The 22,836-nt window shown below is 34.3% G+C and overlaps 1 protein-coding gene across 3 annotated transcripts in view; it reads right to left on the bottom strand.

The window, feature by feature from the left end:
- EHBP1 (EH domain binding protein 1) overlaps positions 1-22,836 on the bottom strand; it is a 381,725-nt gene that overhangs the window by 96,673 nt on the left and 262,216 nt on the right. For all 3 annotated transcript variants that reach the window (XM_003787947.3, XM_003787948.3, XM_023512117.1), the window contains 4 exons: positions 19,494-19,672; positions 18,836-18,884; positions 13,547-14,446; positions 7,194-7,337 (listed from right to left, as the gene is read on the bottom strand). In XM_003787947.3, coding sequence (XP_003787995.1) covers positions 7,194-7,337; positions 13,547-14,446; positions 18,836-18,884; positions 19,494-19,672 — 1,272 coding nt within the window. The remainder of the gene's footprint in view (positions 1-7,193; positions 7,338-13,546; positions 14,447-18,835; positions 18,885-19,493; positions 19,673-22,836) is intronic.

The raw sequence follows: 22,836 nt of genomic DNA, 5'->3' as shown, positions 1-22,836 counted from the left end.
GCCGAGCCAGAAGTGATGTTTTGTGACTTTAAAAAACTAGGTCATAAAACAACCTACAAAATGGGAGAAAATATTTGTAAACCATATATCTGATAAGGAATTAACCTACAAAACATATAAGGAATTCAAACAACCCAACAGCCAAAAGAAAAAGAAAAAATCAAAATCAAACAGACAAACTAATTTAAAAATGAGCTAATTACTTGAATAGACGTTTCTCTAAAGAATACTTACAAATACCCAAGTGGCCGACAAAGATATGAAAAGATGTTCAAAATCACTAATCATCAGGAAATGCAAATCAAAATCACAATGAGATATCACCCCACACCTATAGCTATTATTTAAAAAACAAAAGATAGCAAGTGTTGGCAAGAATGTCAAGAAATAGGAATCCTTGTAAACTGCTGGTGGTAATACAAAATGGTGTAGCTGTTATGGAAAACAGGATGAAGGTTCCTCAAAAAATTAAAAATAGAACTACCATTAAATCCAGCGATTCCACTTTTGGGTATTTACCCAAAAGAACTGAAATCAAGATTTTGAAGAGTTGTCAGCATTGGTGTGTTCATGCAGCACTATATACAATAGCCAAGATGTGGAAACATTCTATATGTTTATCTACAGATGAGTGGATAAAGAGAATGTTGTATATATATACAATGGAATACTATTCAGACTTAAAAAAAGGAAGTCCTATCGTAAGCTATAATGTGGATGAATCCTGATGACATTATGCTAAGGAAAAATAAGTCAGTCACAGAAAGACAAATACTATCTGGTTCCACTTATATGAGGGAGATTAATAGAGTCATAGAATCAAAGAGTGGAATAGCATTGTTACCAGGGACTGGACAAAGAGGAATAAAGGGCCTAACTAATGAATAGGCATAAAGTTTCAGTTAAGCAACATGAATAAGTTCTAAAGATTTCATACTTTATACCTTTTATTTCTTTTTCTTGTCTTAGCTGGGATATCCATTGTGATGCTGAACAGAAGTACCCTGTGTTTTTTTTGTTTTTTATTTATTTTTGAGACAGGGTCTCACTCTGTGGCCCTGGGTAGAGTGCCATGGCATCACAGCTCACAGCAACCTCCTGGGCTTAAGCAATTGTCTTGCCTCTGACTCCCAAGTAGCTGGGATTACAGGCGCCTGCCATAACACCTGGCTATTTTTTTGATTGTAGTTGTCATTGTTGTTTAGCAGGGGTGCTCAAACCCACCAGCCTTGGTGTGTGTGGCTGGCACCCTACTCAAGAATCTACAGGCGCCATCCATGCCCTGTGTTTTTAATCTGCACAAATGGAAAGCTTTCAATATTTCATGATTATGTTTGCTATAGGCTTTTAATAGATATATTTTATCAGGTTAATAGAGTTCTTTTCTATACCTAGTTTACTAAGTACTGTTTTTTTTCCTCCATTGGACCATGAATAGATAATGATGTTTTCTATTGAAATTACTGCTTGAGGCTCAGGGTCTGTGGCTCAAGTGGCTAAGGCACCAGCCACATATACCTAAGGTGGTGGGTTCAAATCCAGCCCAGGTCTGTCAGTCAGCAATTTTGTCTTCAATCAAAAAATTGGCGGGGCTTTTTGTGGGCGCCTGTGGTCCCAGCTACTTGGGAGGCTGAGGCAGGAGACTCGCTTGAGCCCAGGATTTGGAGGTTGTTGTGAGCTATGATGCCACAGCACTCTACCCAGGGGGACAGCTTGAGGCTCTGTCACAAAAAAAAAAAAAAAAGAAATTATTGTTTGACTTGTCTTCTTTACTCTGTTAATGTGGTCAATTATATTGCTTGATCAACCATAGCAAATTACCCTTTTTATATCACTGGGTTAAATTTGCTAATGTTTTGTTTAGAATTTTTCCATCTATGTTTATAACTGAAAGGAGCCACTAATTATTTTTTCTAACAATAAACTTGAAGTGATTTTGTTTAAAATTAAACAAACAAACAAAAAACCTATGTCATAAGAATGCCACACATTTCTGCCTTATTCTCTTGGTTACCTGCTTTTAGAAGCCAGCCACCATGCTGTGAGAGAGCCAGAAATAGACAATTAGACTATATGGAGAGGCCACGTGTAGGTGTTTCAAATGGTAGTTCAGCTAATGTCTTAGATGAAAGCCAGCTCTAGACACTGTGGAGCAGAAACAAGCCACTACCACTGTGACCTACCCAAATGCCTAGCTCACAGAATCCATGAGTAATAAAATTGTCTTATGAATTTTGCAGTGGTTTTCATGCAGCAAAAAATAACCTGGAAAAGGAAGGGTAGGAAAATATCTTGACTGTTCAAAGCATGGTTTCAGAAGCAGTAGGGTACATCTTAGGGTAAGTGTGGGACAAATGTAACAAAGTTACCAAGCTGGCATGAAACAAGCTACCTGTGGCTAGTGGAGCTGTTCTTTCTGGGAAAACATAACTATAAATGTATGAATCTGAGACAATCAACTCAAGTCATATCATTAGTAGTCAAAGAAACAATGAGATATTTTGTGAGATAGAATTATTAATATTATTTATCTATTTCAAACATTGATCATCAAGAATTTCTGTGAATAGGACTGCTATTACTGAATCAGCCATTTATTTTATACCTAGTATTATTTCAACTATGAGTTCCTTCTAGGTCTCTTATCACACACGCACATATCTTAGAGATACCAAAATACAATCCAACTTTAAATAAAACTGCTTTAATCAAGTTTATTTGGGTATGCTAAGAAAAGTCATTTCTTGTCCTGCTCCTTTGGGATACTGTTAACATTCTGATGATTTTTCCTTCCTGTCCAACATTCTTTCAAAATGGAGTTCATATGGCATATACTATTTCCTACCTACCTTTCATGTTGTAGAAAACGACATTGTGAGCATTTTCCCATGTCCTTAAAGTATTTTCCCATGTCCTTTCAAAACATTACTGAATACATATTCAGTGGCTACATAACAAGTACATGTATTGTTGTAATTTAATTATTCCTGTTTTCAAGCATTTAGGACATTTAAAAACTTTCACTACTATAAATAACATTGTGATGACAATCTGCATATTGATCTTGGTTAGTGGTATTACTGGGTAAAAGGAATAAGCATTTCTTTCTTTCTTCTTCTTCTTTTTTTTTTTTTTTAGAATAAGCAGGTGATGATATCTAACTTCTTTCCAGAAAGGTATAGCAAGTTACATGCTAGCAGCAGTATAAAAGGTTTATAGGTTTTGTAAAATATCACAAACATAGGATAAAAAATATTTTAGTAATTAATTTCTGATGTTGAATTCACACTACCTATAGCTTATGCTGGCAGCACTGTACAAACAGCTTGGTATGGCTTCATAACCTTGGTAGGTTAGTGTCGCATAGCCATGTTTTGTGTCAGTGTGTGACAGTGTCTTGTTGGGTGCTATGCATTACTGTTGTTGCATGTTTTGATGTGCCATCGCATGTTGGAGTTTGAATTAGAGCAACAAGCAAACATTAAATTTCCTCTTCTTTTTGAGATAGAGTACACCAAGGGTAGAGCGCTGTGGTGTCAGCCATAGTCACCTCAAACACCTGGGTCCAACTGATTCTTATGCCTCAGCCTTCTGAGTAGCTGGAACTACATGTGCCTGCCATGCCGCCAAGTTAATTTTTTCTATTTAAGTTTCATTTGGGAAATAAAAAGTTTAAGTATATTATTGATATCTGGTATAAAAGAGATGACTAAAAGTACCTGTAGAAAGGTTGAAGTAATAAATAAACTAAATAAAAGAATAAACAGACTTAACAGTTAAGATCCTTGAATTCTAAGCTTAGATTGCCATTGTTTGTGACCCTGGGTAAATATAAATAGCTTTTCATAATTCATTTTCCTCATTTCTATGATAAAATCTAGTCCTATATCACAAGGATATAAGAAAAATAAATGACAAAGAAACATAACACAAGGCTTTTTAAGACAATCTCTAAAGTCAAACTGCCTAGATTCAATTCCTCATTCTAATTAGTTGTGTGGTCATGGGCAAGTCATTAATTTGTTGGTGTGTCAATTTTCTCACCTGTAAAATGGGAATGATGATGTCTACTTCATATAATTGTTACAATGAATAAATGAGAATATCTATGTGAAAGCACTTAGAAGCTTGCCTGACCCATCAAGTGTTCAATAAACATTAAATGATAATTATTTATATGCATAAAATTATCTTTTAATTAATTTAACTTCAGAGTTGGCTTTACATTTATTCCTCCCTAGAATGTAGATTTATTTCTATACTTGCCACTTTGTGCTCTATGGATTAAATAAGATGGTTTTGATAGAACTTGATGCCAAGCTTCCCAGAGTTGCCCTAGTCCTATTGGAAATTCTGGCTGTTTACACATGTTCTGCCTTCATTATTCTTCAAATAAAAATAAAAAGGAGGAATCTGAGATACCATATTTAAATCAAGACTTAGAAGTTGCTGCCTGATGTTCCCACCTGGTTTCTAGAAGTCTGTAGAAATGGGAGGTGGAAAAATATGATATATTTTCAGTGGCCAAATTGTGATGAGGCCATTGCAAATAGGTAACAAATATTTCTACTACTCCTAATCTTTGTACTAGAATACTGACCCTTCTTATCTGACCAATAAAGGAAAGTTTCTTTGTTCATTTTTCATCACTTCACCTTTGTTAACTCTCACAGTTCTGTTTACTTTGGATTGTCAGCCAGAAAACCAAGTGCAAATATTTCAATCTTCTATAGATTATTTTTAAAAAGGCAAACATGACATCATTTAATTAGAGATTCAATTAATCTACATGACAATATTTTTTGTCAGGCAATGAGGAAGTGTAAAGGACAATTATGCCATATGTTTGTTTTTTGGGATTTTTGATGGAGAGACTATAAAATAGCAATAGCAAAATTAAAATCAAATTAATGTATTTATAAAAATGTATAAAATTTACAAACATATAAAATTATTTCCTCAACAGATCATTTAAATCTGAGGTATTCTGAATTTAAAATCCATTCATAGTGTATCTTTAAATTAAATTATTTTAATTATTAAAAAAATACAAAGGTACAAATTTTCTACAATTTTTAAAGCCTAAAAGAATTATGGAACAAAGTTCATTACAAAGCTAGTGTCAACAAAATAATGTTCCTTTTTTTTTTTTGCAGTTTTGGCCAGGGGTGGGTTTGAACCTGCCACCTCCAGTATATGGGGCCAGCACCCTGCTCTTTTGAGCCACAGGTGCTGCCCAAAATAATGTTCTTTTTAAAGAAGGTCCTCTTTCTTTGGTTCTTGACTGGATCTTTCTCATCTACCAAATCTTAGTTCAAATATTCCCTCCTCAGATCACTCAAGCACCCACTTACTCAAGTCATTCTTTACTAAATACTCCAACTTTCACCCACTGTAATTACCTTCCTTATTTGTTATTATCTGTCTCTACCCACCAGAATGTAAACTTCATGAAGAAAGATACTTAATCTTTTCTGTAACCATACATTGACTCAGTTCAGATACCAGTAAATATCTGGCAAATGAATGAATCAACAAACTGATGACAAAAAAGATGGCTAGGTACTGCTAAAAGCTGACATACAGGTACAATTTCTAAAGAATGGTCTTTAGATTAGCGTTTCTCAAAGTATTTTGATATGATTCACAATTAAAAATACATGTTATTCAAGATTTAGTAGGGATAAATGTCCATACAACTTGAAAGAAAAGTTTACTAAAAAAAACTATGATTACTATGTGTAATGAATTTTGATATTTTCTATTCCATCTGATTCTATCACTTTTCATTAAAAATAAATTACTATGGCCCATTAAACAGATTTTATATTTCATTACTGAGTGAACACTTAGAAGTTTGGAAAACAATACTCCTAGTTAGAGGTTATTAAACAGGTATCTAAAGCCTTAAAGCATGCAGTTTTATATATATTTGAGTTTGGTGACGGGACCAAATAGTTAAGAGTTCTTGGATTCAAGACGAGGTTCGTGTTCCCATAAATTTAAGGGCTTCTATTATTATATGGTCATTATTATCTGTGAAACACTATACAAAAACATGTATAAAAATATAATTTAATATAGGAATGACATCATATGCTAGGAAAGAGCACCCACTCTGGAATTTGATAAGGCTTAGGCTCAAATCCTGAATTCACTATTTACTGATTCTGCAATCTTGTACAACTTACCTTACTTATTGATCTCAGTTTTCTTTTTTTTTTTTTTTGAGACAGAGCCTCAAGCTGTCCCCCTGGGTAGAGTGCCATGGCATTACAGCTCATAGCAACCTCCAACTCCTGGGCTCAAGCGAGTCTCCTGCCTCTGCCTCCCAAGTAGCTGGGACCACAGGCGCCCGCCACAACGCCTGGCTATTTTTTGGTTGCAGCCATTATTGTTGTTTGGCGGGTCTGGGCTGGGGATTCGAACCCGCCACCTTAGGTGTATGTGGCTGGCGCCTTAGCCGGTTGAGCTATAGGCACCGAGCCGATCTCAGTTTTCTTATCTGGACAGCAGTTTGAATATCTTCATGAAGTAAAATAAAAATTATTGTTCCTAAAATACTTTGATGGTATTCAGTAAATGATAGGCATTGTTATGATACTCTAATATTTCCAATAAATTAACTTCCATATACAAAATACAATCTTAAACAATTATAGTTACAAAGTATCAACTAAAAAAAAGATTCATGTGTATGTGGAGATTATATTCCAGGTTTCACTTTTTCTCAGAACTATCACTGCTGTGTAGAAATAAGGACAATTTTCCTACAAGTATGACTTTTTTTAATTTTACTTTTTTCTTTTTTTTGAGACAGAGTCTCACTTTGTCACCTGTGGTAGAGGACCACGGTGTCATAGCCCACAGCAACCTCAAACTCTTGGGCTGAAGTAATCCTCTTGCCTCAGTCTCCCAAGTGGCTTGGGAGTACAGGCACCTACTGTAACACCCAGCAAGATGGGTTCTTGCTCTTGCTCAGGCCAGTCTCAACTCCTAAGCTCAAGTGATCACCTGCCTTGGTCTCCCAGAGTGCTAGAGATACAGGTGTGAGCCACTTGCAGTTCAATAATATACCAATTACCCACAATGTACAAACTGTGTGGGAAAATAATTTAGTACAAACGCAAGCAAAATATTCCCTTCAATTCTATGATTATAATGAACAACATATTTTATCCAATGTTCCTCACATCACTTAGCTGCCTGTTGTAGAGTGGTGTGGCTGCGTTGGTATTCTGCTTATTCCCTGCCTTTAAAGATGCATCTCTTCTTGCTTGCTCAAGCAGAACTCTTGCTCTTTCTTTAAGTTCTTCTTGTCTAGATAACATTCGATGCTTAAAAGCAAAGAGAAAGAATTAGAATGCAAAAAAAGAGAGAGAGAACGTCTAATCTACATTTGTAAACTAATTAAAGGTTATACAATTATTGAAATAAAAGAGGTCAGGAATAAAATTGTAGCAACATTAAGATTACCTATAGAGAATATTAATGTTGACTAGAACTTAACATAAAGGAAATGTATCTTTACTGCCTATAATTGGATTAAATTTAATCAAAATTTTATTAGAACATAGTTTCATAAGGTATAAGGTCCATATATATTATATATATTCTGTGTTTCCTAAAAGAATATAGCATAATCCGACAAATTTTTTTTAAAAGTTGTTTTAATTTCATAGTCTTATAGAATTGATAATAATGTCTTCTAAATTTGTACATTGACACTAAATATCTATGACAATCATCCTTTAAATTCTTAACATGTCTATAGAAAATCAAAAACTATCATACTTTGTTAAAAAAAGTTTTGTTAAAAATGAAACTAGTAAAAAAAAAAAAAAAAAGAAACTGGCTTTCTCCACTGTGCACTGTTCTAACAACAAAACAACCATCTCAGAATTGCAACATACTCTCCTGAATTAATCTGTAATTTTACAATATAATTTTGGTAATTGATCACCTCCCTACATTGACTACCTCTTGAAGTTGACCTAATTTTCATAGACTGGACAGGCACCACATGTATGAAGGTCTAGTTCCTTATGTTGACCATCTCCATATGTTGACCAGTTTGTTACAGTCCCTTGGGTGGTCAACTTCCAGAGGTTCTACTTTTATCAGGGCAGGTACAGTGGCTCATGCCTTCTAGCACTCTGGGAGGCCAAGGCGGGTGGATCATCTGAGCTCAGGAGTTCAAGATCAGCCTGAGCAAGGTGAGATCCTGTATCTAAAAATATCCAGGGGCAGCACTGTGGCTCAAGGAGTAGGGCGCCAGCCCCATATGCTGGAGGTGGCAGGTTCTAACCCAGCCCCAGTCAAAAACTGCAAAAAAATTAAAAAAATAAAAAACAAAATAAAAATTGTTCTTTAAAAAAATAAATAAATAAAAATAAAAATATCCAGGCATTGTAGCAGGCACCTGTAGTCCCAGTTACAGTTACTTGGTAGACTGAGGCAATGGACTGCTTGAGTCCAAGAGTTTGAGGTTGCTGTGAGCTATAATAACACCATAACACTCTACCAAGGGTGACAAAGTAAGACTGCCTCAAAAAATCAATAAATAAATGAATAAATGAAAAGCTTTTATCTATAATTTTGAACATAAAAATATTTTTCTTAAAGTATACAATTCAGTATATCCACAAGGTTGTGAACTATCACCACTACCTAATTCTGGAACATTTTCATCACTCAAAATTTTAAGAGGATTAAACAAAAATTCTTAATAGATATAAATACAATGCATAAAGATAATGATAGATTCTAAGTTCATGTTGATAGGACATAATAGAATTGGTCATTGCATTCTGACTGGTTACAATAGCAACACTGTCTCAAAACCAGATAAAGTTAATGAAATGAACACTGCATTTTCAGTCAAGAAATCAGGCTATTCATCCCTCTTCCACTAATAATAAACAATGTAACATTGAGCTGGGCACTTAAAAACTATATTGCATTCCATTTCATGATGTTTAAGAACTTTGGAGTCAGATCTGGGTTCAAATAACAATTTCATCACTTAATTGTGGGCAAATTACTCAATCTTTCTAGGCCTCAGTTTCCTTGTGATTAAAAACAGACCAACTCTCATAAGGATAGTATAAAGATCAAGTGATAAGAGCAATGGTATGAGCATGATAGCTTGCACCTGTAATCTTTTTTTTTTTTTTTTTTGAGACAGAGCCTCAAGCTGTCGCCTTGGGTAGAGAACCGTGGCATCACAGCTCACATCAACGTCCAACTCCTGGGCTCAAGCGAGTCTCCTGCCTCCGCCTCCCACAACGTCTGGCTGTTTTTTGGTTGCAGCCGTCATTGTTGTTTGGCAGGTCCGGGATGGATTCGAACCCGCCAGCTCAGGTGTAAGTGGCTGGCACCTTAGCCGGTTGAGCCATAGGCGCCGAGCCTGCACCTGTACTCTTAAGACTTTTGGAGGCCAAAACAGGAGAAATGCTTGAGCCCAGGAATTTAAGATCAGCCTGAGCAACATAGTGTAGCTACTAAATAAATGTAGCTAGGTGGATGTGGTGGCATTCAACTGTAAGCCCAGCTACATGGAAGGCTGAAACTAGAGCTTCAGACAGGGATTTGAGAGTGCAGTGAGCTATGATGATGCTACTACCTGCTAGCCTGGGCAACAGAGCAAGACCCTGACTCTAAGAAAAAGGAAAAAAAAAGTAATGTACTGAGGACTAGCACATGGATGGTAAGCACTGAATAAATGTTTACTATTATTATTTTTGTAATCTCTCCATTTCCTCATCTCTGAAATGAGGGGACTTAGAGTATGCCATCTTTAAGATCCCACTAGCTTTAAATTCTGTGATTCTAACTAGCTACATTCATTTAGTGATTCCTACTAGCTACACAGACAATGAAAAACTGTGTATTAGCCTTAAGAGCATATAAACACAATTTTTTTCCTGGTTAGAAATGCAATTCACATTCATTATAGAGATTTTAGAAAATACATACAAGTAAATAGAAAAATAATTAGCAATCTTGGCACCCGGAGATAATCACTGTGAAATCATGCCTTTTTCACTTAGTATTCTATTATGAGCATTTTCTCATGGAATTAAATCTTTTTTTTAAATTTGATTTTCACTTGGCTACTTAACATTATATTGTATAGATGCATCCTACTTTACTTAACCATCTTATTTCATCAAACATTTAGACTGTATACAATTTCTACTATCATAAATGTTTTTATAAACATACATACATATATATGTATATATTTTGTTGTTGTTGTTGTTGTTGTTAAGACAGCCTAGTAGTGCTATTATGGTTAAAAATGAAGAGATGATATAAATATAAAGTTTGGAGTCAGATAAAGTTGGTTTTGAATTCAAAGTTTAACATTTATTATGTGACCTTAGGTAACTCTGTAAATGCCAGATTTCTCATATATAAAATAGGATTATAAAGTTCAAGAGAGACATATTAAGATATACAATTGTCATCACATGTACTAGACACTTAAAGGCTACTATTATGAATTTGGAACATGTAGAAGGTGGAGTGGGATAGATTACATGGCTAGTTAACATGTTACATTGCTAACTACTGGCAGAACCAAAATGAGAGTCTAGGTTTACCGATTCTCAGTCCAGAGTATTTTTTTTTTTTTTTTTTGGAGACAGAGCCTGAAGCTATCCCCCTGGGTAGAGTGCCGTGGCATCACAGCTCACAGCAACCTCCAACTCCTGGGCTCAACTGAGTCTCCTGCCTCAGTCTCTCAAGTAGCTGGGACCACAGGCGCCTGCCACAACGCCTGGCTATTTTTTGGTTGCAGCCATCATTGTTGTTTGGCAGGCCCAGGCTGGATTTGAACCCACCACCTTAGGTGTATGTAGCTGGCATCTTAGCCACTTGAGCCACAGGCGCCAAGCCAGTCCAGAGTATTTTTTAACATTAATCAATTTCTAATTTTAACACATCTGCCTTAAAATCTGTATTGGATATTAGCATTTAGACTAGCGGTTCTCAACCTCTGGGTCGTGACCCACAGGAACCGTTTTAAAGGGCCATGGCATTAGGAAGGTTGAGAACCACTGATTTAGGCTAACCAAATTCTGCAATCACTAGATGTTTATTATCTATGTGTATAAACATTATGTTGCCCTGAAAGCTTTCAGATAGGTTTAGCTATGCAGGGTCTTTGATTTGATATTTGATAGCTACTTTATTTGATTCTAAGATGGAAAGTTTTTCTCAACACCTCTGCAAACTTATAAATGATGGCATCTCACAATCTCTGTCATCCAGGTGGTAGTCAAGACATAGTTGTCTACTTATATATTATTTAATATTTCTGAAGGCATCATGGCAATTCCTTGAGGTTTCACTCAACAACCATTTGAGTAGTATGAGAAAAAGAATTATTATTCTAGATTATTGTCTAAAAATCTTCTGTTGGCACTGTCTAGTAAAGTCAGGAAAGTGCTATTATCAATGCATATTAATGACTTGGAAGAAAATCCCAGAGACAGTTGTGGAGAAATGCTATAATTCGAGGTTCTCAAATATTTCTCTCAGAATCCCCTTCTATGCTTAAAAATTATTGAAGATCCCAAATAACTTTTGCTCATATGGGTTATATTTATTTGAGACAGAGTCTCACTCTGTTGCCCTGGGTAGAGTGCCATGGCATCATCATAGCTCACAGCTACTTTAACCTCCTGGGTTCAAGCAATCCTCTTGCCTCTGCCTCCCAAGCAGCTGGGACTACAGGTGCCTGCCTTGACATCTAGCTAATTTTTCTAATTTTTAGTAGAGATAGTCTCACTCTTGCTCAGGCTGGTCTCAAAACTCCTGAGCTCAGGCAATCCACCCAACTCAGTCTCCCAGAGTGCTAGGATTATAGGTGTGAGCCACTGTGCCTGACCTATTTGGGTTATATTTATTGATTTTTGTCATTTCAGAAATTAAAGCTGAGAAATCTAAAAAATATTTATTTTTTCATTTAGAAATAGCCATGATAAACCTATTAGCTATTAATATGTCAGTATTTTAATAAAAAATAACTACTTTAAAAACAAACAAAAATTGAGACTAGCATTACTTTACATATTTTGTAAATCCCTTTAATATAAGAAGGTGGCAGCTGGATTCTCATATCACTTTTATATTCAGTTTGCTGAGATATTACAAAATCATGTCACTTCTGGAAATCACCACTGTACACTTGTGAGAGAATGATGAAGGTAAACAAGGTCTTAGTACCATTGTGAAAATAGTTTTAATTTGGTGACTCTAGCTTTAGCAGCCCCTAGATCACACTCTTAAAACTATTTGCTATAGGCCGGGCACAGGGCCTCACACTTGTAATCTTAGCACTCTTGATAGGCTGAGGTAAGTGGAACTGCCTTAGCTCATAGGTTTGAGATCAGCCTGAGCCAAACGGGGACCTCGTCTCTAAAGGCAGCAGGGTGTTGTGGCAGGCACCTGTAGTCCCAGCTACTTGGGAGGCTGAGGCAAGAGAATTGTTTGAGCCCAAGAGTTTGAGGTTGCTGTAAGCTATGATGCCATGACACTCTACTGAGGACAATAAACTCCCCCCTCAAAAAACCAAAAACCCCCAAACAAAAAAACCAAAAAAACTATTTATATCCTCTTGTGGGCACAGAGATTAACACTGCAGAAAAACAAGAACATCAATAACTCTAAATCAAAATGTGATTTGGAAGAATTGAATTCTAAAGGTGAAAATCTTTCAGGAATACCTTACTCAATTTAATTTGTTTATAATTTCCTTTCCATGTAAACATAAATGTTTTAAGACTAAAAAATAACTCTGGCTAAATACATTTTAAAAAGGGCGGTACCTGTGGCTCAAAAGGGTAGGGTGCTGGCCCCATGTGCCAGAGGTGGTGGGTTCAAACCCAGCCCTGGCCAAAAAAATAAATTTAAAAGAGTTTTTTTAAAACAGATACAAAATAAAAATTCTAAGTGATAAGAAAACCATATGTCATAACTTTTCTATGTTTTTTGTTGTTGTTGTACATAAAACAATAGCATATCTTATAACTGATGATACAAGGGAATCAAGTAAATACAGTAAATTTTAAAAGTAAGGAAGGAATCAAAACTGTGCCATGTTCCTTGCATGGGTAGAAATTTGGCTACTAATGCGATTTTAAACCAGTACTGGAAACACCAATTGTAATGTAACTAAAATATTTAGGGAGAATGCTTTCAGTGGGAAATACTTAATTTGGCATTATACATTCTTAGAATGATGTTTTTATCAAATGGAATAATGAAGTATCTTTGATCTATTCCTACAGTTAAATATTCTGTTTGTAAGTAATAGTATTTTGGTTTGCAAGGTGACATTCTTTATTCTTCAATGTTAAAATTGGGATTTATGGGCTTATATTATAAACTTTAAATATGAAGCAGGTATAATAATGAAAATTATACCTCACCTTTAATCGTTTGCAATGTATTAAAATATTCTATGAACAGAAAAAGAAATAAAAACACAGAATAACTATTTACTAAATATATGTATTCATCATTATAAGTCACTTACCTGAACTGTTTTTGCAGAATGATCTTCATGATTTAAAGTTGTTCTATCAGCATCTTGATCAGATTCTGTCTGCCGCAGGGAAGTACGTTTTTTCTTAGCAAGGTCTGCATCTCTGTTGTATGAGTATCCAAGTTTAGAAGTAGGAGATAAACTTGGCTTTTTGATAGGTGATTCAGGATCTGATTTGTATTCTAAGGGTCTGGAATCCTCTAATTTTTCTTTCTCCAAGTTACTACTGATGTCTAGAGTCTGATGCTTCTGCTCATCTGTCTCCTCACAAATAAAAGGTGGAGACATATCCCTTTTTTTATCACTAACATACATGTCGCTTAATTCCATCTCAGCTTTCAAAAGTCTCTTCTTGCCTAATAAAACCTGTGCTTGGGTTGAATCTATATTGGAACATATTCCAGGGTCATCAGATCCTGAAGTCCTTCCAGAGCTCTGCTGAGACTTTTGGGGTTCTGCGTCACTTTTAGTCCTGCGACAGTAAGGGGAGGCTGTGCTTGGACTAAGGTGATCATCAGGAGTCTGATGCTCACTCTCTGATTCTCCAACCCCACTATCATTCACAAATACAGAGTCATCCTGCAATAAGAAGTCTACTGCTCCACTGGTAGGCTGGTGCAGTTCAGGCTCCTGCTTCAGATCACTAAGCTCTGCATAGAATTTTTCTTGATCAACAGAACTGTTTGTATCTGTTTCATAGTTTCCAACTTTATATGTGCTTTTACTGCTGTTTTCCTCTATCTGAACAACATTTAGTTCTTGGCCACTGAAATGTGCCCTTATTTGATAGAGATAAGTCATAACAGTCAGTTTGTCAGGAATTGCTAATAAAACCATATCAGAAGGTTCCAGTAACCGGGAAATTCCTATGCTGGCAAATCCATCGTATGCCTTCAAAGGAGGAAAAACAAAAGATATTATTAAACCATTCATATAATACACATATTTTAAAAACAGCAAAATTTCAATGGGTTTTTGTTATTATTGCCAGGTACTTAATGTTACTGACATTACAGCACAAGAAAACAACAAAGTTCCAAGAGTCAGAAATGTATATGAGTGGGGTATAGGCAAGGGACATATGTTTAGTAAATAACAATCAAAACATTCTTTTTCAAAATAGGAAATAGGGAAAATGAAAGTTAAATTTATTTTTTAAATCTTAGGATGGATTTTTGAGATAAGTACCTAAGGTATAAAGAAATATTAGCCTAATCCATCCTAAGCTTTATCATTCCTATCAATCTCTTTTCCATGGTCATCATGTGATTGCAATGACTTGTGAAGAAAAAGCATAGCTAGATAAATAAAAGAACTATGAGATTACACAATACAAAATGCAAATAAATGCTATTTAAAACTAGAAACATAGAAAGATTTTCTAAATGCTCAATTAAGACTGACTTTCATAATAAGTGTGACTTCATTTTTACTTCATCCATTTTGGAAAGAATGCAATGTTTTGAGTACTGCAACCTTGTTGAGAATGTGAGGCTGCATTGTATTATTTTTGTTAGCCTTTAAATGACTGTGGTACATCAGGTTTTTCTAGTTTTGAAGAATCAAAGCTGTTTCTCAATTTACAATTAATTATTACTATCCTGAACTAACCCTTGAAAACAACATTGCGTTGCTAGGAAGCATTAAAAATATACAGCTAGAGGTTTAGATACACTCTCAGAGAAAGTAGGAACCCTCTAGATGTATTCTTGCTTTGGTGTGTAAAATGTCTATTCTTTTTCACAATCTAGATTTAAGATCATAATTCAAAGTTTTTCTTAAAAGAAATACTAGGAAATTATGCAACAATTCAGAAAGAATCAGTCTTTTGCACTCACATGTTAAAGTACATTTCTACCTTTGAATTTAATCCTTGTTTTATATTCTTCCTGTAGTTAAATAGATGTGGAGTAAGTAAGGAGAATGAAAAATAAATTGTGATATTAAAAACCTTTTCAATTTTCACAGCACTAGGCTTCATAATATAGGTATCTCAAAATATTTACTAGAGAGAATGGCTCAGTTGGTGTGCATGTATAGGCTTGTTTGTCATTTTAAATGTTTTAGGAAAATTAAAGTCATTTTCTTCCTTGTCTTGACAACTTGATTGACAGACATCAATTGCAGACCATCAGGGAAAGCACCACAGGCAGTATTCTAAACATTTCCCAATCATCTAAAACACTGACATACTGCTTAAGATCAGATGTCATAGATAAATATCTTTTTTTAATTCAGTCCTTTTTATAAACCTAGAAAAATGATTAACTTTCTTGTGGGGGAAACTCCTTCTGGTGTTTTACTTCATGTATTAATTAATTTTAGGTATACTAATTGAACTAAAAGACATTTAAAAACAAGCCAGGTTTTCTGTTAAGTGAGGTCAAGGCTTTAGAAAGCAATTTCCTTATAGGTTAATCTCTTCTGCTATGGTCAACCACATACTGTCTTTAAAGCTATTTGTGTGTGGAGAAAAAAAGAGGTCTTTCAAGTAAATTGTCTTATTCATACCTAGATGTTATTTAATTGGTAAAGGAGGAGTCACTGCCAGTTATATTATACATCTGTGTGGAATTTAGAGACAGGCAATGTTCCCTGTGTTGCTTAAGTCCCAACAAGAGCAGCTGGGGTTATTTGGGAAGAACTATGGAATCTGAAGTAATCTGCAGGTAGCAACTGAGATACTCAATGTAGATATCAGACAAGAAGTTGCAAGTGATTAAAGAAAGACTATGTAACAATTATTTACTGAATAACACAATGAATAGAATTGTCAAAGTTAAATGCCTTTTCAAAAGCCACGATTATCTGCCCTGGAAGATATAATTGAGAAAATAATTTTAATGGGACATTCTTCTCTATGTAGTAATATGCAAATTCAAGATATGTTCACCATTATTAAGTTCATGAAAAACTAATGTAAAGAAGTATTACTTAAGCCTTAATGAGATTCCCCATATTCTTTAAAAATATATATGTAAGTAAAATCAACATTGTTTTATTTCAAAATTTTAAACAGTACATTGAAAGCTGTACTTTATAAAAATAATGGTTTATTTTATAATCTTCATATCTGTATTTAAGTTAGCTTAGCAATTCAAGAAAATGCAAGTAAAGAACTGTCATACTTAAGATATATTTTACCTTAATAAAAAAGAAGGCATTTTACCTTAATAGACAGGCTCTCCAAAATTATATAAGAAATAATTCATGAAAATGGCTTACATTGTAATTTGCTCACCAGAGTGATTTCTAGAAAAAGATTATATTGATTTTTATAGATTACCTTTTGTTGCTGGCATATTTCAATAAAAATCTGGGAGCTTTTAAATGTATTACTCTAGGACCAGCATTATGCATTTGCAAAGAAATAATTTTTTGATGGCTATGCAAATTTTTGGCTTTTGAGAGCAATAAAGATGAAAAGTTGTTTTGAGGTTGGGTGCCTGGCTCTCACCTGTAATCCTAGAACAACATAGTGAAGTGAGACCCTGACCCATCTCTACAAAAATTTAAAAAAAAAAAAATTAGCTGGTCATGGTGGTGTGTGCCTATAGTCCCAGCTACTGAGGAAGCTAAAGCAAGAGGATCCCTTGAGCCTAGGAATTTGAGGTAAGCTAAGATCATGTTATTGCACTTCAACCTAGGGTGACAGAGCAAGACCCACCTCTTAGGAAAAAAATTATTAATTCATTAACTAATGAAAAAAAGGCATTTCACTTTAATAGATACAAGCCATTAACTGAACTTCTATCAAGTCCACGATTTATCACTAGTGGTTTTAAGTATCTAAAGTGTATTAAAAACTTTAGATCAGAGGTTATTAACCATTTTGTCTCATAAGTCCTTTTGGCAATTGATCCCTTCTCAAAATAATGTTTTATGTCTATAAAATATATAGAACTACAAAAGAAACCAGAAATACAACTATGAAAATATCAATTAAAACAAATTTGGGAAATGGTAATATATGTGCTTTTTATGAATTCATTAATTAATGTACTTTTGAAGAAGTGATAAACTTAAAAGGTATTTGGAGGTACCTGTAACTGCAGCATGATATAAAAATATCTGTGATTTCTGAAGATGACATAGTACTATAGTACTACTATATTTTGTTGCCTAAATTCATAATTGAAGGAAAAGTTAAATTTCAGTTGAAGAATTATAAAAATAAAATGCATTCATTCCACCAACTATGTTCAAGTACCCCCTGAATTCTATCCATAGATCACAGATTAAGAACTCCTATTCTAAGCAACAACACATTTCATTAGTTTATCAGGTGAAGAATTCAATTCAGTACAAAGGAACATTAAGTACCTACTGTGTGCTGAGTTAGGTAATTCCTCTTTGCACATAGGAAATCATACTATATTTTCACTGGGTTGAATAGATAATGTCAGCCTATAGTCAGTCAGCTGGTCCAGGGGGCTCTCGCAACTCAGTCCCACACAGGGCTAATGACTAAAAGGACTGATACCTACTTCTACCACTTCTCCAAATACCAGTTGGGGAGCTACATCTTAGTATATTAATTAATTATGTGGAAAAATATACAGTGTTGTGTCATTTAACCATGGGAATACATTTTGAGATATGCACTGTCAAGGAATTTTGACATTGTGTGAACCTAGATGGTAGAGCCTACTACATTCCTAGGTTATATGGTTTAGTCTGCTGCTCCCCAGGTTACACATCAGACTGGCAATTACCATAGGCAACTGTAACACAGAGTTAAGCATCTGTGTATCTAAACATACAAAAGGTATAATAAAAAATACAGTATTGTAATCTTATGATACCATCATTGTATATAAAGTCCATCATTGACAAAAATGTCAGTATGTGGTGCATAACTGTGTATAGTTTACCAGAAAATAAGAACCAATTTTACATCTTTTTGCTTCTAAGAACCTACGTACTTGCTCTGGTTTCTCTTTTGGCTCCTGTTTTTACCCCGTCCTAATATATTTTTCTAAACTTACATAATAGTTATGGCACATACCTGTTTGGGGTACATTTTTTAAAGCTAAATCTTAAAAACAACATGCTTTAACAAACATTTAACCATCAGTGAAGGTCACACACATAATCTGATGCCAGCCTCACATTTGTTGTGAACTTCAAAGTCCATAACAAATCAGAGTAAACCATGCAGACAACTTTCTGTGAGCTGTAGTTATGACCTCACAAAATAGCCTCACTTTTTCCAAATTAATAAAAACCTGCAGGAAAGCCAAAATTGAAACTACGTATTTTTTTCTCAGTAATTCTCACCTTTTTGTTGTTTTCTTTAATATCTTGAGGATTCAGAGACTTGTAGTCACTGAGGAAAAAAATGGCACAGTGGGTATATATAGTATTTGATAAAAACAACTGTTTTTAAAACAAACTAAATCTAAAAATTTGACATTCAATAATACCAAATAGTAACTAGCAATTTCACAGCAATTCAACCAACAAAACTAATAGTGTGGAAAATTAAGGAAATAAATAAATAATAACAGTGATTACATGTTTCATTGCCTGAAGCTTTCTATCTAAAAGAGAAGTTAAGGCAGGAACCAAAGACTAGCTTTGACAACGAAACTTACCAGGAGGTAATCCCTTGTTGTCAATGTACAAAGAGCTAGAGGCTTATTTGTCTCATCTCATTTTAACACTAACACAATTTTCATAATAATTTGAAGTCTGTTCTTTATATGAGATTAAGGAGAAAATCCATTTTCTTTAAAAATAAAAAAGATTGTTTTTAGGTAGAACATTTCTTTCTGGCACATATTTCTTCTCTCAAAAAGCAAGAGGTGTGAGGGTAATAAAACAGAAACAAAGTTAAGCATTTAAGGACACGTGATAAGAAATTATTTTATATTCTTTTTAAAAAAGTCTATTATTGACAAAATATGTATAGGGAATGAAAAATGTTTTTACTTACATTAAATCTGGTCTAAAATGGTGTAATATTGCACAGAAAGATAAACCATTTCTCCATGATGTGGTAAAATTGGTGATTTTTACTCCCCGGTAGTTTTTTGTAACTTCTTTGCACCATACAAGCAATGACTGACTAGCATTTGGCTTTCGCCCCAAAACAGGACTTGGTATAGGACTTGGCTAGAAAAAAGGAAAAGAAGAAAACATTTGAAAGAATTTAATGGAAGATGAAAATTAATGTTAATTGACCTAACCAGATCACTTTGAACTCTTTGATGTCAGTTCAGGTCCTTCAAAACTGTCAATTCATGACAACTGTAACTTCCAACAGGGAGACATAAATCTTAAGTTATTAGCTTCAGTTTTAGCCCATGGCATTTGCCTGACAAAGATATATTGGTAGATATGCAAGATTTTTAAAATTATATGTAAGAACATACCAAGAGCTTTATTGATGAAAACATTATATTAAAATATTTAAAGGTGAATATCTATGTAACTCTCATACCCTCAGAGTTTGCTCCAAATGCAATCATGTATAAATATGGCTCCTTTTTGACTAGATTAAAAACAATGTATTTTGAAGTTTAACTGTAGAATAAATTGTTAGTACTGGAGAGATTAAAATCATACTAAATTTCAAAAATATAATAATCATATATGCATGAATTAGGTGCTGGAATTGGTCCCTAGTTTTCCAAGGGAAGTACTCTGAAGGTGATCATAGTGATATTCAAAAATGAGGTATGTAGCACTTTTTCTAGGATGAATTCACAAACTTACTTGTCAGACCTCATTATTTTAAACAAATAGCATAGGGATAATATTTTCAAACATTCTTCTTACATAAATTTAATGGTAGCAAAAGAGTTTTAGAGTTATTAACAATAGTTAGATTTGGTAGCAACAGCACACAACAATATATATTTTGGAGATCCTCAGAATATCTTCTAATTATCACTGAGAGCTACTTGTGAATATTAAGTGAGTTAGTTTTATGTATATGTTTTAAATCTTAACTATATATTTGTCCCCATATTCATATACTTAAAAGAGCAATAATGATAATTAAACTAAGACTATAAGATTTTATTCTAAACTTTTATTACTCTTAAAACAATGTTATTTTTCTTCTACTGAATAACAACTGCATTTTGTGATGGCAACTTTAGGGGTTGATATAACTGAGTATTATTAAAACAACTACTAAATGTTTCTGGCCTTTAAATCTAGCTATTAGTTAAGAGTTCTAGCTATAATAATAATAAAACTTGGACATAAAATAGAGGCCGTTCAATGTAAGGTAAAATAAGGACAATTATTTACCCCTAATATCCTTTAAGTTTAATGAGCAAACTATTCTTACCAGACTGCTTATTTAAGAAAGATCAATGATGCCCCCACTTGACAATAGCATGTTAGTGCCAATCATTAACAAAATCATTATTCCACATAATTATGATTTATGCATTCACTGCTTCTCAGACATCTACAGGAAATACCAAAGGATGTAACTTCTCATTTTTATTAACTCTCAGATTAACAAAATATTATATGAACAAACATAAATCTAGCAAAGTTCTTTAATTGATCACCTCTATATAATCAATGCTGACAAATTCACAGGTCATAAAATAAACAAGTTTGGATCAATTCTACTTAAAAATGAAAGGCAAAAATGGAATTCCCAATATAGTAAATATACTTTGAAATAAATATTAACTCTTTTTAACTAGCAATCTAACATGTATAAAAATGAACTATTAAAAATCTTTTCACCTAATAGTCTACTGTAACTTCAAATTCCTATAGTCACTTAACCTAGAAATAGAGTGGGAGTAAGTGAGGGGATCACTGAGGTAGGCACAAACACATTTTTTTCTTAGATTTTTCTATTACTTAAAGAATTATTTTTATTAAAGTATTTTTCTATATCCAATTATATTAATAAAGCATTGATTCATTCCAAGTGTGGGTAGCATATACATGGATTAGATAATCTGCACTATCATTGCAGTGATTCATTTCAATTATCAGCAGCATGTACACAGATAATGTATAAATGTAATTATCACCATATGATCTAGAATGGCTTTCTGCATATAAGAATTAAGGTAAATATATCAACCATGTCGTTATCATTATGAATATATCCCTGTTTGTAAGAGGCCTTAATTTGCCTAGAACTCTGAATTGGTTCTAATACAAAAGCCTTGTGTTAAGGGATACTTAATGTACCTCCAACACAAAGAAGGCATGGGCAATTGAAGAAACATGGGAAATTGATGAAATTACAACAAGCCCTATAAATGCTCATGTTGTTTTGCAAAGAAAGAAAATTATAGTAGAACTATTATTAAATGAATCATCTACTCCAAAACTGCTAACCTTTCATAGAATATTTTATGGAGGGCCATAAACAAATTAGCAATTAAAGCATTTTGAAACTTTCGGTAAATAGGATGAAATAGTTTGTTTCTTGTTATAGCCAACTTCTGATTTTTTTTTTAAGACAGAGTCTCAAGTTATTTCCCTGGGTAGAGTGCCGTGCTGTCACAGTTCACAGCAACCTCAGACTCTTGGGCTTAAGCGAGTCTCTTGCCTCAGCCTCCCATGTAGCTGGGACTACAGGCACCCACCACAACGCTCAGCTATTTTTTGGTCATAGTTGTCATTGTTGTTTGGCAGGCCCAGGCTGGATTTGAACCTGCCAGGTCTGGTGTATGCGGCTAGCACCCTAGCCACTGAGCTATAGGCACTGAGCCCCAGCTTCTGATCTTATAGTAGAATTGACAAATTATTTGGCATCTTTCTATCTAGGTTTCCTGGGGATTATAATGGTACCTGCCTCATAGTGTATAGTAGCAAGATCTGCCTCACCTTTCTCCTAGAGATTAATCCTCTGATCAGATATACCACTCTCTCCCTTGATCACTATGAACTACACTGACCTCTGTTTTTGTTTTAAACAATTGATAACAATTTATTAAAATAGCTGACTTAAGCATCTGCAATGGTGACTTCAACTTCAACTGCTAGGTCAATACTGGTGGAAGAATCTGTTTAACACTCTCAGGACTATGCAAGTCAATGAGTCGCTGTGGATTCTCTTCTGTGAGTGATCCCACAGAACCTTCATCACAAGGTGTTTTTCTTGTAGTGATTCTCAAAGTCTTGGTATACATCCAAATTGGTCCTTTCACTTTGAGATTCTTTTCCTTTATGACTCTGATCAAGTCATCATATACTGTCGCTAAGGATTTTACATTGCAGCTAGTTAGGGTAACTCTAATTTCAGTAAATCATCACCTCTGGTTCCACAGGTGTTTTTCTTTAAAAGCCAT

Source organism: Otolemur garnettii, unplaced genomic scaffold (genome assembly GCF_000181295.1).
Source record: "Otolemur garnettii isolate 467f Iridium unplaced genomic scaffold, OtoGar3 scaffold00024, whole genome shotgun sequence".
Classification (NCBI taxonomy): Eukaryota; Metazoa; Chordata; class Mammalia; order Primates; family Galagidae; genus Otolemur; species Otolemur garnettii.
This window is presented reverse-complemented; position numbering and strand designations above follow the sequence as displayed.